General features: G+C 58.8%; 2 protein-coding genes across 3 annotated transcripts; one reads left to right on the plus strand and one right to left on the minus strand.

Annotated features, from left to right (window-relative positions):
* Positions 1–1470: 1470 nt before the first annotated feature.
* On the minus strand, positions 1471–5616 carry LOC131567896 (uncharacterized). The gene is given in 18 exon segments (XM_058819678.1): positions 1471–1795; positions 1903–2109; positions 2229–2437; positions 2554–2643; positions 2805–2941; positions 3119–3204; positions 3303–3527; positions 3616–3719; positions 3804–3961; positions 4053–4144; positions 4225–4395; positions 4528–4687; positions 4783–4943; positions 5011–5363; positions 5366–5452; positions 5455–5524; positions 5526–5588; positions 5590–5616. Coding segments are annotated over 18 exon segments (2688 nt in total). The 3' UTR covers positions 1471–1507.
* Positions 5439–14134, plus strand: TRAPPC3 (trafficking protein particle complex subunit 3). 2 transcript variants are annotated; one of them, XM_058819681.1, is made up of 6 exons: positions 5439–5516; positions 9019–9066; positions 10754–10851; positions 11569–11668; positions 11917–12099; positions 12548–14134. In XM_058819681.1, the coding sequence occupies exons 2-6, from the start codon at positions 9064–9066 to the stop codon at positions 12665–12667; spliced, it is 504 nt and encodes a 167-aa protein (XP_058675664.1). In that variant the 5' UTR covers positions 5439–5516; positions 9019–9063; the 3' UTR covers positions 12668–14134. The 2 variants fall into 2 exon arrangements, with proteins under 2 accessions (XP_058675664.1, XP_058675663.1); XM_058819680.1 differs by lacking the exons at positions 5439–5516; positions 9019–9066 and adding an exon at positions 7434–7557.
* Positions 14135–15059: the final 925 nt, after the last annotated feature.

A 15059-nucleotide genomic window follows, 5' to 3' on the forward strand; every position in this document is an offset into this window, starting at 1 on the left:
GGAGCAAACAGGGATAAGGATGGCAAACAAACCCTGCCAGCACCTCTGAGCAAAGTACTGCGTGGGACACCCCATCCCACCCATTTCCACCTGCTCCCTATCCCTCTGCTCCCATCTCTCTCCTCAGCCCCAGGACTTTGCCCTGGCCCCAGGCTGCTCCCACCCTGCTGCTCTGACACGGTGCCCACGAGGGCTGCTCTGAATCCCTGTCCCCAAAGCACTCCAGCTGATTCCCTCTAGCCATGGGGAAGTGACACAACAGGACCCTGAGGACGAGTGTCTGTCCCTGTGCCCTGTCCTGGGGTGGATGGATGCAATAGGAACCCATCTCCAGCAGCATGTCAGGGCAACAACCAGACCCCCAGCACGCTGCCATGGGGCTACACCACGGCCCACGGCAAATCTCAGCTGCTGCAGGACAATCCCCTGTGGCTGCCAGTGACAAATGGGCCAGCAATGGGCTGAGCCACAGCGGGCTGCGCCCTGCCCTGCCGCAGCTCGCGCCTGCTCTGTAATTATCCCAAGCCGCATCTGTAATTAGTGTCCTGATGTCATGGGGTCAGGCCTGGGCAGCCCCACGCGCTCCCCGCCGCCCCCACCTTGGCCTCCGGCCTTGGGGCTGGAGGAGATCACAGCCTTCCAACACCATCCGGAGGAGTTCCTGCCCAGCTCCGGCTCCCCGCCAGCATTGCTGCCGGAATCGCATCCCAGCGCTGCTCCACAGCCCCCGAGCTGCTGCAGGGCTGCATCTGTCCCTGGGGCCAGCGCAGGGCTCCGTCCCTCCAACCACCGCCCCCTTCCCTGCAGCATCCTGGCCTGGGAAGGAGAAGGGCCAGCCCCTGCCCTGCCGAGCCTCGCAGGGCTGCCAGTCACCGCTCCCTGGGCGCAGGGAATGCGCTGGAGCAGCCCTGCGGTTATAAATAGAGCGGGAGGAGCAGGCACGTGTGGCCGCAGCACACGCGGGTCCGGCGGCCGCTGCCCCGAGGCCGGCGTGGGGCACGGGCAGGGTGTTGGGCACGGGCAGGGTGTGGGGCACGGGGAGGGTGTGGGGCTGCAGCCGGTGTGGGGCACAGGCAGGGTGTGGGGCTGCAGCCGGTGTGGGGCACGGGCGGGGTGTGTGTGGGGCACAGGGAGGGTGTGGGGCACAGGCAGGGTGTGAGGCTACAGCCGGTGTGGGGCATGGGCAAGGTGTGGGGCACGGACAGGGTGTGGGGCACAGGCAGGGTGTGGGACTGCAGCCGGTGTGGGGCACGGGCGGGGTGTGGGGTGGCAGCAGCAGCGCCTCGGGGTGGGACAGCCACGGCACGGGGGTGACAGCACCGAGCAGGGCAGTGCAGTCCTGCTCGGGGAGATGCCAGTGCTGTGCCGGGCGGATGGAGGGGAGGCCCCACACAGCTGCCGCGGAGCACCAGCACTTTATTGCAGGGCAGAGAAGCACCACACTGCCCGCGGCACACCGGGTACCTTCCATCCCTTCCTCTGCCAGCACCCTGTGCCCACCCCGCCGCTAACACGTGCGTAAGGGCCGTGCCGTGCCGGTGACACTGAACCGGGCACTCAGCACCTCCGAGGGCGCCCGTGTCTTCTGTCCCGGCTGCTGCCCTCCGGCGAACAGGGTGAAGGTGCCGGGCTCCAGGCGCCACTCCTGTGCCCAGACAGCGCGCTGCTCGGCCAGCACCTGGAAGAACAGCTTCACCTCCCGGCCCGCCAGCACGGCCACACGGCGGAAAGCCACCAGCTGCCAGCGGGGCACCGGCACGGATGAGTGCTCCCAGCGCAGGTACAGCTGCACCACCTGCACGGAGGGATGGGACTCAGCACAGTGGGACTCTCCCTTGCAGGGGGAGCTCGGGCACATCTGTGCCCTGCACAGCCAGATCAGGGCAAAGCAGCTGTGCCCACCTCCTCGCCGTCCCGCAGTCCTGTGTTCTCCAGCACCACAGACACAGAGAGGTTGGCACAGATGGGCAGCACTGGGGGGCTCAGCACCAGGTCCCGATAGCGGAAGGTGGTGTAGGACAGCCCGTAACCAAAGGGGTAGAGTGGGGCCTCCTGCCCGTAGTAGCGGTACGTCCGTCCCTCCATGGTGTAGTTCTCCATCGGTGGCACCTGTGGGACAGGGCAGGGCTGGGTGGGCACAGGCAAGAACCACAGCCCTGCATCCTGCAGCTGCTCCAGCCAGCAAGGCAGGGAAAGGCCAAGTGTGCAACCAGCAGCCCTGGCCTTACCTGGTGCATGCCTGCAGGCCAAGTGGCCGGCAGCCGACCAGCCGGGCTGGCCCCTGCCTCGCCCAGCAGGACCCTGGCAATGGCCAAGCCCGTGGCCTGGGCAGGGAAGAAGCAGGCCAGGATGGCCCCCACGCCATCGTGTGCCTGAGCCCAGCTCACGTCCAGGGGCCCCGCGTTGAACAGCAGCAGAACGAGGGGGCGCCCAGCGGCTGCAGGGAGGTGACTGTCACTGAGAGGCCGCTAGTGGCACTGCTGGGATGGCCCCAGGGTGTGCCATGGATGGGGAACAACACCTGGGTGGGTTGAGGTCCCTCAGAGCCCCTACCTGCCTGCACAGCATCCTGCAGCAGCTCCAGCTGGTGCCCTGGCAGGGACAGGTCACTCCGGTCTTTCGCCTCTGTCTCCACATCTACCCCTGGGTGGGGACAGCCAAGGGAGAACCCCTTACGCCCCTGTGGGCACACAGGGCAGAGGGGCACTGACTGCCTCAGAGGTGGCTCATGGGCAGCCCCTCTCTCCCAGAGCACTCCCCTGCCTCTGGCAGTGCCCACCCAGTGCCCTCCCACTCCCACCTACCTGTGCCCAGGCAGACCAGCACCACGTCAGCTGCCCCCACCACCCTCAGCAGCTCTGTCCGTGAGTACTGCTTGCACCGCGGCTCGCTGCAGCCCGCTGCAAAGCTGACATTGGCCCCCAGCATCTCCAGCCCCCTTCTGCACCAGGGAAGAGAAGAGAACACAGGGGCGGCTGTGCCCCAGGGTCGGGGCACAATGGGAACAGCCCCCTTGCCTGGCCACCAGCCAAGGGCCAGCAGCAGCCCCGGACAGTGCCCAGAAGAGGGGAACAGTGACTAGGAGAGGGGGACATGAGGTGGGACCACGCTGTCTCACCGGGGAGTGTAGATGTACTGAGGCTCCGGCACTGGTGCATAGTCCCCAAACAGTACCCGGGGATTGTCAGCAAAGGGACCAACAACCTGCAGAGGGCAGAGGGGTGAGGGTGGGCACCAGCAGCCCTGTGACACCTGGGTTGGACTCAGCATGTTCCCCTGCCCACCCCCTTGCAGGGGCTCACCGCGAGGTGCTGGCTGGAGAGGTCCTGGGCCCGCAGGGGCAGTGTCCCCTGCACATTCTTCAGCAGCACAAAGCTCTTGACAGCAGCTTCCAGCGAGAGGTTGCGGTGCTCGGGGCTCTGCACCACACTCAGGTCCAGGGAGCTGTAGGGGTTCATGGCTGGGGGGTCAAACTCCCCCAGTCGCATCCGTGTGTAGAAGAGGGGCCGGACTCGGTCACGCAGCATCTGTGGAGATCCCAACACCTCAGCTGTGCTTGGCAGGGACAGCCCAGGCTCTCTGCCCACACCCCTGGTCCTGCTCCCCTCAGCTCACCTGCAGCGTGATGTTGCCCATGGCCAGAGCCTGAGGGATGCGCATGAACACGTTGTTCCTCATGCCATAGGAGAGCTCCAGGTTGCAGCCAGCGTTCACCGAGGCTGCCGTGCCAGGGAGAAGGGAGAACTCCCATCATGGCTGTGTCATGCCTGGGGACTGACCCCATGCCCAGCCCCTGAGCTCACCAACCGCTGTCTCCAGGAAGCTGTGTGTGTAGTGGTGCCCCAGCATGATGAGCTCCACAGCCCCCTCATCGCTCACCACGTAGCCATCAAAGCCCCACTCGCCACGCAGGATGTCCGTCAGCAGCTTCTTGTTGGCACAAGCAGGGACACCGTTGATCCTGTTGGAGAGGGGATGGGGCAGCCAGGAGAGCGGGGCACTGGCCATGCCAAGGGCAGCCCAGCCCAGGTGGCCCACACCACGCTCCACACCTGTTGTAGCTGCACATGAAACTGTAGGAGCCAGCCCGCACACAGGCCTGGAACTGGGGCAGGAAGGTCATGCGCCAGTCCCGCTCCAGCACCTGCAAACACCATGGCAGAGCGGGGTTAGCACCTGGAGTGTCCCCTGCCCTATTAACACCCCCTGCCCCGCTGTGCTCACCTTGGCATTGAAGCTTAGCCTGGAGACGGGGATGTTCTCAGGGCCTCCGTGCACGCTGAAGTGTTTGCAGCCAGCGCTGGCCTTAACGTAACGGGGGTGCTGGCCCTGCAGCCCCTGCACAAAGCTGCGGGCCAGCTCCCCACTCAGGAACGGGTCCTCCCCATAGGTCTCCTGTCCGGGGCACAGGTGGGTCACCTCTGGGAGCCCTGTCCCCACATCCCCACAGCCTGGCAAGCCATGGCCACATCCAACTGGTCAGCCATGGCCCGATCCCAACCAGGGATCACCCGCCCAAGCTGGCACCTGGTTCCTCCCCCACAGCGGGTGTCTCATGATGTTCAGGACAGGGCTGAAGCAGCTGAGCCCGGTGTGGTCAGTGTAGCGTCCAGCAGCAGCAAAGCTGTTGTGTTTGGCTCTCACCTCAGTGGCCGTGGCGTTGGCCACACGGTAGATGAGTTCTGGGCTGGGGGAAAAGCACGGGGTGTCAGGGCGACGTAGGCAAGGGGGTACCTGTCTCACCAGGTCCCATCGCACACCCCCGGTCCCCGGTGCCGGTACCTGAAGGCGGCGGCGAGCCCCAACGCCTGCGGGAAAGCCGTGGCCCATCCAGGTGCCTCGCCGTCGCCCCGCAGACACTCGGTGTTCCAGTTGTAGGGCGCGATGCCCAGCCGCGGGATGGGGGGCGCGGGGCCGTTCCCCATCGCTCCCCCCCTCGCCACCTGCGGGGCAGCGGCGCTGAGCGGGGAGTCCCGCGGGGGCTCCGGGCGGGTCCCGCCGCCCCCTCACCTGCAGCACCAGCTCGGCGGGGCTCAGCCGGCCCAGCAGGTCATCGAGGCGGCGCTGCCAGGGCAGAGAGGGGTCCCAGAAAGGGAAGGGGGGCGGCTGAGCCCGGGCCGCCACCGCGCCCAGCGCCGCGCTCAGCACCAGCACCCGCAGCCCCAGCGCCGCTGCCGGGAGAGCCCCGCACGGCATGGCTCGGCCTGGCTCCCCGAATTTGCACGGCATGGCACGGCTCGGCTCCCGGGATTTGCACGGCGCCGCACGGCTCGGGCCCCGCGATCCGCACGGCACGGCCTGGCCCGGCTCCCGGGATTTGCACAGCACGGTTCGGCCCGGCCCCGGTTGCCCAAGCCCCCGCGATGGGCGCGGCGGGGCGGAGCGCGCTGCGGGCGGTCCTGCGCCCACCGGACGGGGCGGAGCGCGGTAGAACGGGACGGGTCAGGGAGCCCGGGGCTTTGCCGGGTCCCGGCCGCCCCCCGGGCCGGTTTGAGAGATTCACCCCGTGCAGCGAGGTCTGTATGCAAAGGGGCGGCGAGCCCCGAGCCCCGCTCAGCCCGGCCCTGCCGCGGGGACAACTCGCGGCGTTTCGGTTCCGCCCGTGTCCCGGAGCATCTCCGTGTGCGGGCGGGAACCGGCAGAGCCGCCCGGCGCCGTCAGACCGGCTCTCGGTGCCCTCGGCTGCAGCGGGGCCGGCTTGGGCCCTGCCCGGGGCCGGGGAGCAGTAACGGCTCCGCCTGGGAGGGATCTCCTGTGCTCGGTGGGCGTAATGGCACGACAGGGACTGAGGTGCCAGCGCGGGTGCCCTGTGTGCCCCTCATGCCCCCCAGCTCAGCACGGAGGGACACTGTCTGGAACCTCTGCGGTGACGAGGGACACGGTGCCTTCTAATGTTGGATTTTAGGAAAATGTTCTCCCCCCAAGGATGCTGGGCACTGCCCAGGCTCCCCAGGGAATGGGCACGGTCTCAAGGCTGCCAAGAGCTCCAGGAGCATTTGGATAATGGCCCAGAGCAAAGGGTGGGATTGTTGGGGTGTCTGTGCAGGGCCAGGAGCTGGACTCCATGGTCCTTGTGGGTTTGCTCCAACTCAGGGTTTTCCAGGATTCGATAATCTCCATCAGCCACCAGCACAGTGGGGCCACTGTGGCGGGAGAGCACAAGGTGTCATTTGGGACTGAGCAGGAGGGCACCTGGCACTGCAGAGCTGGACACAGGGAGCACAGCCATGCCATCAGCTCACTGGCACAATGGAGGTGCTGCTGGCAGCCCCCCAGCCCGGGACAACCACACCATGCCCCAGTGCCCTGCAGCTGGCCGTGTCCTGGGGATGCAGCCATGTAAGGCAATGCCAGCAGGTCACCGCAGCCCGGCCGGTCCCTACGCTCCTGCTCCCAGCTGCTGGATTCCTGAGCAGCCAGCAGGAGTGGGGCGGTCCCCCAATGCCCAGAGCACACCACCCCAGCACTCACTCAGTGACAGGTCTGGGACGGGGACATAATGGTGTAAATAAATAAACAACAGGAGATTAAAGAAATAAGTAAACAATGCCAGGCACACTCTGTCTGGGAGCAGAACCTGGTGCACCGGAGGCCGTGCTAACTTGGGGAGAGTTAAGAGAAGCTGAGTTGTTCAGGGAATATTCCCTGCAGTTCCTGCAGCCCCAAGCCAGGCTGGTTTCTGTGACGCCCTGTCCTTTGCCCTGCTCTTGTGGGGCCATTTGCGGGCCTCACAGGGTGGAAGCCTGCTTGTGTTCCACATTGAGCCGCAGCCTAAGGATCCGAGCTTGCCCAATCCTGCCAGCACAGGGCTTGCTTCATCCACCCGGCTGCCCTTTCCCCAGGAATCATCCTCTGCCGAGCCCCTGGAGCCGGGCAAGGAGGCACAGGAACAGGGCCTGGCCCAAGGAGCATTTGCACAATGCTCTCAGGAACACGGGGGGATTGCTGGGGTGTCCTGTGCAGGGCCAGGAGCTGGCTTCGATCCTTGTGGGTCCCTCCCAGCTGCGGATATTCCACGATTCTACTCCCATTCCAAGGTGGCAGTGTGGGACTAAGGTGGGAGCAGGAGAGCAGCCGAGGCCCCTTTCCCGTGGGGGCTGAGGGGCCGCGGGGAGGCCTGCAGGAGGCCGGCAGCACGTAGGGAGCAGAACGGGGGCCACCATTGCCTCACTGGCCGGGCAGGGGCCGCAGGCTGGCGGTCGGGGACAGAGGGAACAGCGGGAGCGGTAGGGCCGGGCCGGGCCCAGCGCGGCACCGATGGCGGCGCCGCCACAGTAGAGGCGGGCGGTGGCGCCCCCTGGCGGCGACCGCGGCCATCCCCTCCCGCAGGGATTGGGCGGTCGTGTTGGCGCGCGGTGCACTCTGGGATTTGTAGTCCAGCCGGGCGGGCGGGGCGCGCACGGCGGCGCGGCGGGGACTGCGTGTCCCGTGGTGCCCCGCGGGGTCCCGGGGATCCCTTGGTGCCCGCGGCGGACAGAGCGGCCGGGCCGGGCCGGGCCAGGCCGGGCGGACACGATGTCGCGACAGGGCGGGCGCGGCACCGAGAGCAAGAAAATGGTAACGGCGGGGCCGGCGTGGCGAGCGCATGGCGTGGGGCACCCGGGGAACCGGCCCGCGGCGGGGGTGACCGGGCCCGGGCCGCAGCGCCCGGTGCGGCGGGGCCGGACAGCCAGCAGCGGCACCGGGCGCTCCCGTTTGTGGGAAGTTCGCACCCAGAACGCTTCCCTGGCGTGTCTCGCTTCCCCTCTCCAGCTCATTCCGCGTTATCCGCCCGGCTGAGGCAGGAACTGAGAGATGGAGCCCAAAGCTCCAGAGCTGAGCTCCGATTCTGGGTCAAACCAGGTCGAATTCATTAATTTTTAATGCAAAATAAGTAATAAAAAATAAAACCTGGGGTCTTCTCCCTCTTTGGCCGTGAGGAGGAGCTGGGTCGGGCTTAGCTGCCCCTTCCTGCCTCTCCACACCCCAGGGGATTCTTTTCTAGGGATTCAACGATTATGTAAAGAATTGTGTTAATTCACTGGAGTTCTGACACTTCTGTAGCCATAAAACAGATGCTTTTTGTGGAGAGTGTCAAATAATAAAAATACCAGGAAAGCTTTGGGCACTTCAATTACATCAAATGGCCTGAAAACGAAAAAAATTGTCCAAATCCGAATTTAGGAGTTTGCTTTATTGTAACAGCTCAAGTTGCCTTTAATAACAATGTCTCAGCGATAACTGAGATCATCTCTGGATGTGCTGCAGCTAATGGTGACAGGTGACACCACCATGGCCTCACACGGTGACAGCACCTCAGGCTGGGGACAGCTGGATTCCCTCCATCCATCCCCATCCCCTCTCCACCCGTCTTTACTAAAACTACTGAAACCCTGAAAACCAACACTACATGTTCTGCATGTCTGTTAAATTCTCTGCCAAGTCTCTGATTCCAGCTGAGCCAAAGGAACTTCCCCCTTGTCCTTCCAGTGATGTGAATTGCCCAATTTTTAGTTTTCCAAGAGAAAAGCAAATTTTTAAGCAAAACCCCCAAAGAACGTGTCGGTTCTTAGATTCAAAGTGTGGCAAAAGCTCCAAGCAGCCTCTCTGGTTGTTTTCATACCTGAAGCCTTTTGTCCTTGGGAATGGCAATCTCTGAATCCCAGACTGGTTTGGATTGGAAGGAGCCTTAAAGTTCATCCCATCCCACCCCTGCCATCTCAGGGACACCTTCCACTGTCCCAGGGTGCTCCAAGCCCTGTCCAGCCTGGCCTGGGGCACTTCCAGGGGCAGCCACAGCTTCTCTGGGCACCTGTGCCAGGGCCTGCCCACCCTCACAAGGAGGAATTTTTTCCTAATCCTGGAACAAGACAAGGTGGAATTCCCTCTGTCCTCTACAAACCCAATTTCTGTTTGTTTGGGGGTGTTTCCTCTGTGTGTTTGTTGTGGCTTTGTGTGAACTTATGGTGATCTGTGTTGTCACTTAACTCTGATCTTGTCTCTTTTCCCTCCCTGCCTGCTGCTGCTTTCATTCTCTAGTATTGGTATTTGCCATTCATTTCACCTTCTGCCTCTCTGCAGCTCATGGTAGGTGACAGATCCCAGGTCAGCCCCTGTGATCCCTCTGCATGCCAAAACTGACAGCAGCAACCAGTGCTGGGGGTTTGTTTGTTCCCCAAAACACTTCCTCTAATGACCTTATTAATCACTGGTCTGGTTTAATGGCTCCCAAAAAATGCTCTTTGACATCGTTTGAGGGTAAGGATTGAAGGTGGTGGCTGGGAGAGGAGAATTTCACTTTTTTTTGCAAATTTTCTGCACATCTGGCAATTGTGCAAAGAAAACATGAGTGACTTTGGTCCTGGCCAGTCCCAGAATGTGCACAGCACCTGAGAGCTGAGCTGGCCTGGGCTTGGCCTCCCTGAGCCTGTTCTGGGTCTGAGGAGCTGATTTCAACATGTGAAGCAAATTCTGTGCCTGGACAACTTTCTGGGACCCAATGAATCCTTTTTCTTGGTACAGAATTTCATAAATCCCTGAGCAGAGGAGCATTTTGGGCCTCTTGAAAGGACCAGAGCTGGAGCCTGACAGGCACTGCTCACTTGTAATATGTTCATGAAACAGAGGGAAGAGTTTGAGTCGGATCTCAGCTCTAGGCCAGTGCTTGAGGTAAATTCAGGGCCCTGGCGTGGCACCTCCAGCTATCCAGGAGGTGTTGGTGTCTTTCCCAAAATCCCAGAATGGTTTGGATTTAAAGGGGTCTTAAAACTCATCCAGTTCCACCCCCTTCCAAGGGCAGGGGCACCTTCTAGTAGACCAGGTTGCTCCAAGCCTCATTCCAAGGAGAATGAAGTTGTTGCCAGAACTGGAGCTGGGATCTCTCCTTGTTAAACTGGAGCTGGGATCTCTCTATTAAACTGGAGCTGGGATCTCTCTTTATGAAACTGGAGCTGGGATCTCTATGAAACTGGAGCTGGGATCTCTCCTTGTTAAACTGGAGCTGGGATCTCTCCTTGTTAAACTGGAGCTGGGATCTCTCTTTATTAAACTGGAGCTGGGATCTCTATGACACTGGAGCTGGGATCTCTATGAAACTGGAGCTGGGATCTCTCCTTGTTAAATTGGAGCTGGGATCTCTCCTCATTAAACTGGAGCTGGGATCTCTCCTTGTTAAATTGGAGCTGGGATCTCTCTTTATTAAACTGGAGCTGGGATCTCTCCTCATTAAACTGGAGCTGGGATCTCTTGTTAAATTGGAGCTGGGATTTCTCTTTATTAAACTGGAGCTGGGATCTCTCTTTATTAAACTGGAGCTGGGATCTCTTGTTAAATTTGAGCTGGGATCTCTCCTTGTTAAACTGGAGCTGGGATCTCTCTTGTTAAATTGGAGCTAAGATCTCTCCTTATTAAACTGGAGCTGGATCTCTCTTTTTAAATTGGAGCTGGGATCTCTCCTTGTTAAACTGGAGCTGGGATCTCTCCTTATAAACTGGAACTGAGATCTCTCCTTATTAAACTGGAGCTGGGATCTCTCTTTATTAAGCTGGAGCTGGGATCTCTCCTTGTTAAACTGGAACTGGGATCTCTCTTTATTAAACTAGAGCTGGGATCTCTCCTTGTTAAGCTGGAGCTGGGATCTCTCCTTGTTGAGCACAGGTTCCTTTGAGACAGCAGGTCCCCGTTCCCCTCTCCGTGCCGAGGTGGCGGCGCTGGACTCGCAGGCAGCAGAGCCCGGGTGGGTTCTGTTGGGTGAATTTTCTTTTCCTGTGCACAGAACTCGGAGCTGTTCACGCTGACCTACGGTGCCCTGGTGACCCAGCTCTGCAAGGACTACGAGAATGACGATGATGTCAACAAGCAGCTGGACAAAATGTGAGTGTGTGCACAGGTGGGAGTGGATCTGGTCTGCTGGAGCTATGTGGGAGCTGGGATCACAGCAGGGATCACAGCAGGGATTGGTTCCTCATGTTTTAGATTTTATATTTTTCAGATTCTGTGCTGCTTTAGTGTGTAATTCTGAGCTTCATATTAGGGAATAGTGAGCTCTCTGCACAGAGTAGGGAGACAAAACAATTCCTTCTCTAGCTGGGGACCAAGGACAAATAATCCAAATTTCAGGCCCAAGAGCATAAACAACATGGACTGAAGAGAGAAAAAAAAAGAAGGATGGGACTGTATGGGCTAAAGCTGTAATTGGACAATTAACTCCAATATACAAATGGACCACAACTTATAAAAGTGAGACCTCGTGACCGGTTGTCCATTTTTTGTGACCATTTTGGATTCATCTTGGGTGTAGCCCTGGCTAGGCTCTTCTGCTGCCCAAAGTGGATCCACTGAAGCCTTTTAATAAATCCCTGCTTTATTCTTTAGCTCTGTCCAGCCTCTGTTCTAGCTCAGCCTTCACCAGGCGTCAGGATCACAGCAGGGATCACAGCCACATCCCCGTGTGCTGCTCCAGGAGCAAAACCCTGGCAGGCTGAAGTTATTTAACACCAACATTTCTCAGATTAGACTTTTTTTCTTCACTCTCTTTTTTTTATAAATATTTGTTGTCTTTCTGAAGCTGTTGCTCTGGTCCCTTCACAGGGGTTACAACATCGGTGTCCGGCTCATCGAGGACTTCCTGGCCCGCTCCAATGTTGGGAGGTGCCATGATTTCCGTGAAACTGCAGATGTTATAGCAAAGGTAAATGTCCAAGCACTGCTTTGTCAGGTTATTGTTTGAGTTTTGAGTGTGAGGATGTAATATTTGCTTCTCACAGGACTTTGATGAAGTTTTTGGGGAGGGAAAACAAAAAAGCTTTAGTCCAAGTACTGCTGGCTGGTGGGAACTGGAAGAAAGGAGAAATGTTTGCAAACCCCTTGAGGAATTTTACAAAATCAAAGCTGTGCTGTTGCCTCACCTGTTCTTGTTCCTCCTGCTTGCCACAACAGATTGCATTTAAAATGTACCTGGGCATCACTCCGAGCATCACCAACTGGAGTCCTGGGGGCGACGAGTTCTCCCTGATCTTGGAAAACAACCCCTTGGTGGACTTTGTGGAGCTCCCTGACAACCACTCAACCCTCATCTACTCCAACCTGCTCTGTGGGGTGCTGCGAGGTGCCCTGGAGATGGTGAGCCACATCTCCCTTCCCTTGGGGTGGGTGTATGGGCAGCCAGGTGTCAGCAGATACTTTAATTCTGATCTGTTTGTGATTTCTGGGTTTGAAACGCATTCCCAGGAGAAGGGCAGAGCTGCAGGAGCACTTGGCTGCTGTTATGTGTGGCAGCTGAGGCCCAGAGGTGGTGCCTGAGCCCTTTCAGCTCATCACCCAAGTTTAAGCACATCTCCCTGAGTTTGTGTGAAGCTCCAAAATCCTCACTCTGCAACTGCTGTGAGCTCTAGCTGGGAATTGGTTGGGACAGGAGAACAGCTGTGTCTCAATTCTAGGGCTTTGTAGAGCCCTGTATGTCATGTCATGCCCTTAGAGCCCTTAAGCTGGTGCTCCAGGATCATTCAGCCCCTGGAGAAGCTGCTGTGAACAGGAAGTTACCAGCTCCTCTCTGCTCTTCCCTCATTAGGTGCAGATGGCTGTCGATGTGAAGTTTGTCCAGGACACCCTGAAGGGCGACAGCGTCACAGAAATAAGGATGAAATTCATCAGGAGGATTGAAGACAACCTTCCAGCTGGGGAAGAGTGAACCACAGCCCCATCTCCCTGGGGACTGGAGGGACCAGCTGGGTTTGGCCATTAGCTTTCCTCACAGATCCACAGGGATCTCCTGCCCCTGCCCACTCAGACTGACTCACTGACTGTCTCAGATGTTGTTTTCTTCTACTCTCACTTCCATCCTCTGTAGAAGATGATTGTCTGGTTGCTGTTTATTTCCCAGGTTCATTCTGAAGCTTTTTCATCAGGTGATGTCCTTTTCCCTCCCCCTGGGGGCTTCCTAAGCTCAGTTTCCAGTTGTGACCTGGGCTGTGTGACAACAACTGCTCAGACTCCAGGAGAGCTCCGGTCTCTTCACATCGGTGTTGGAGGGCCAGAATTGGAGACCAAGCTACAAGAGCCCACTGATTCCCTGCTAAACCCCATCCTTCCTTAAATGAGGTGTTTAAAATCCATTTGGAGATGTGTGTAGTGTTTCTGTAGATCAAACTGGCTTCCTGCACTTGATTCTTGCAAGCTTGGTCCAAAGGGGTGGCTGGGCAGAGCTGCTGGCACCAGGGCAGGGGCTGCTCTGCTCAGGGGGCTGTGGCACCACAGAAATCTGGGAGTCCCATGGCCTTTCCATTGTCCCTTCCCTCAAGGTGAGAAGCCTCACCTCTGGAGGGGAGGAGATCAAACTCCAGTGGAGCAGTAGGAACTATTTTACATGGAGAAAGAGTGGCTAAAATGGCTTTGGTGCTCCACAGTGGGCACAGCCCAGGGCTGCAGGAGGAGTCATGGAGTGAGGACCAAACTCAGGCTGAGGCCTGGGAGGTGTTAAAGACCTTTCAGGCTCTGTTCTGATGTTGGGGGATGTAAAGGCTGCAAGGTGTGAAGGCAGTGCTGGGGTTTGTTCTCTCTCACTGGTGTTCAGTAGAATTTCCCAGTTACTTGACCTGTGGCACTTGCTGCTCTCAAAAATAAATACATAAAGAAGTATTAGATAACAAAAAGCAAGAGATTGGAGCATCAGCTTCCTCTGCCACCACTCTGCCATCCTCTAGAGAGCACAGTCAAGCATTGGGTTCCCAAATCACTTTACATAGCATGAAGGCACAGCCCCTCGAGGTCTCATGAGCTCCAGAATTTGTGTTGGTTGATGCCTGAATGTGAGGTGAGGGAGAGGAACCCACTGCTTGTGCTGCTCTTTTTTGTCTTTTCTGGGGGAATGTAGGGTCATCTGGCATTGAATGGCTGTCCCTGTCCCTTTTTGGCCCCAAAGAGTCCCTTTGGATGCCCTGTGTGACACGTGCCCTGTGAAGGGACAGTGAGTGGCTGTAAGAGCAGTCAGAGGCATGGCAGTGGCCCAGCAGTGCCAGGTGGCTGTTGGTGGCAGAAGTGCCACATGGTCACTTTGCAGAGCTCAAAACCATCCCTTATTTCTCATTGTTGACCATTCCAAGTCACTTTAGAGCTGCATTTTAGGAGCAATTGCATTAAAAGAATCACGGTGTCAGTTCTTTGGTCTCCTCTTGCCTGTGTTCTGGTGGTGGGTGCTGGCAGGGTGACAGTGGTGACAGGGTGCCCAGGGCTGGCAGGGTGACAGCAGCACTGCCCCAAGAATTCTTGGCTGCTGGTGGGCCTGCAAGCTGCATTTCACCACAGAGGGACTGGGGGCAGACACTCAGTGTGGCTGGCTAGGGGTCTGTGAATCCACTGTGGCTGGGACTGCCACCAGCCTGAGGCAGCTGCTGCAGAGCCAAAACTCTCTGTGGGCATTTGCAGTGGCAAAAAGTCACCTGGAGGGGTGTCTGAGCCTCCTCTGCTGCCAGCTCAGTGCTGCTCCATGGCTGGCCTTGGCTGTGTGGTGCTGCTGCCAGGAGCGTGGAGACAAGGAACAGCAAGGGCTGCTCTGCAGGAGCAGTTTGTGCTTCCCTTTCTTGTGTGGGTGCTCCCCAGGAGCCCTGCTCTGGTGGGATCTCTGCTCTGTGCTTGTGGGCATTCCCTGCTCCAGGGTCACCCTGCAGTCACACTCCATCCCGGGCTCTGAGTGCCAGGGCTCTGCCAGCCCCAGTGATGGGGAAGTGGCAGCTTTTGCAATAAAGTGTTTTTTTTTTTCTCTGGAGCTGGCGAGCACCATGTGCTGCTGGCCTGGCAGGAGTGGGAGCCAGCCAGGGCAGCCCCAACCAGCCCCAACATGCACCCAGCTCCTGAGGCTGTCCCAGAGGCTCTGGGGAGAGTGAGATCCCTTGTCCTCACCCCTGCTCAGAGTGGATCCTGGACTCCTGCTCCCAGCCCCTTGGGAATTCAAGTAATTTGCTGGGGCGACAGGGTCAAAACCAGCCCAGACCTTCTGGAAGAACAAAAAGCAGAAATTGCATTAAGTAAATTAAAACTGTCTACTACTGAGCAGCTCGCTGCAGACAAGGGAGAATATGCAAAAA

Source organism: Ammospiza caudacuta, chromosome 25 (assembly GCF_027887145.1).
Source record: "Ammospiza caudacuta isolate bAmmCau1 chromosome 25, bAmmCau1.pri, whole genome shotgun sequence".
In the NCBI taxonomy this organism is placed as follows: Eukaryota; Metazoa; Chordata; class Aves; order Passeriformes; family Passerellidae; genus Ammospiza; species Ammospiza caudacuta.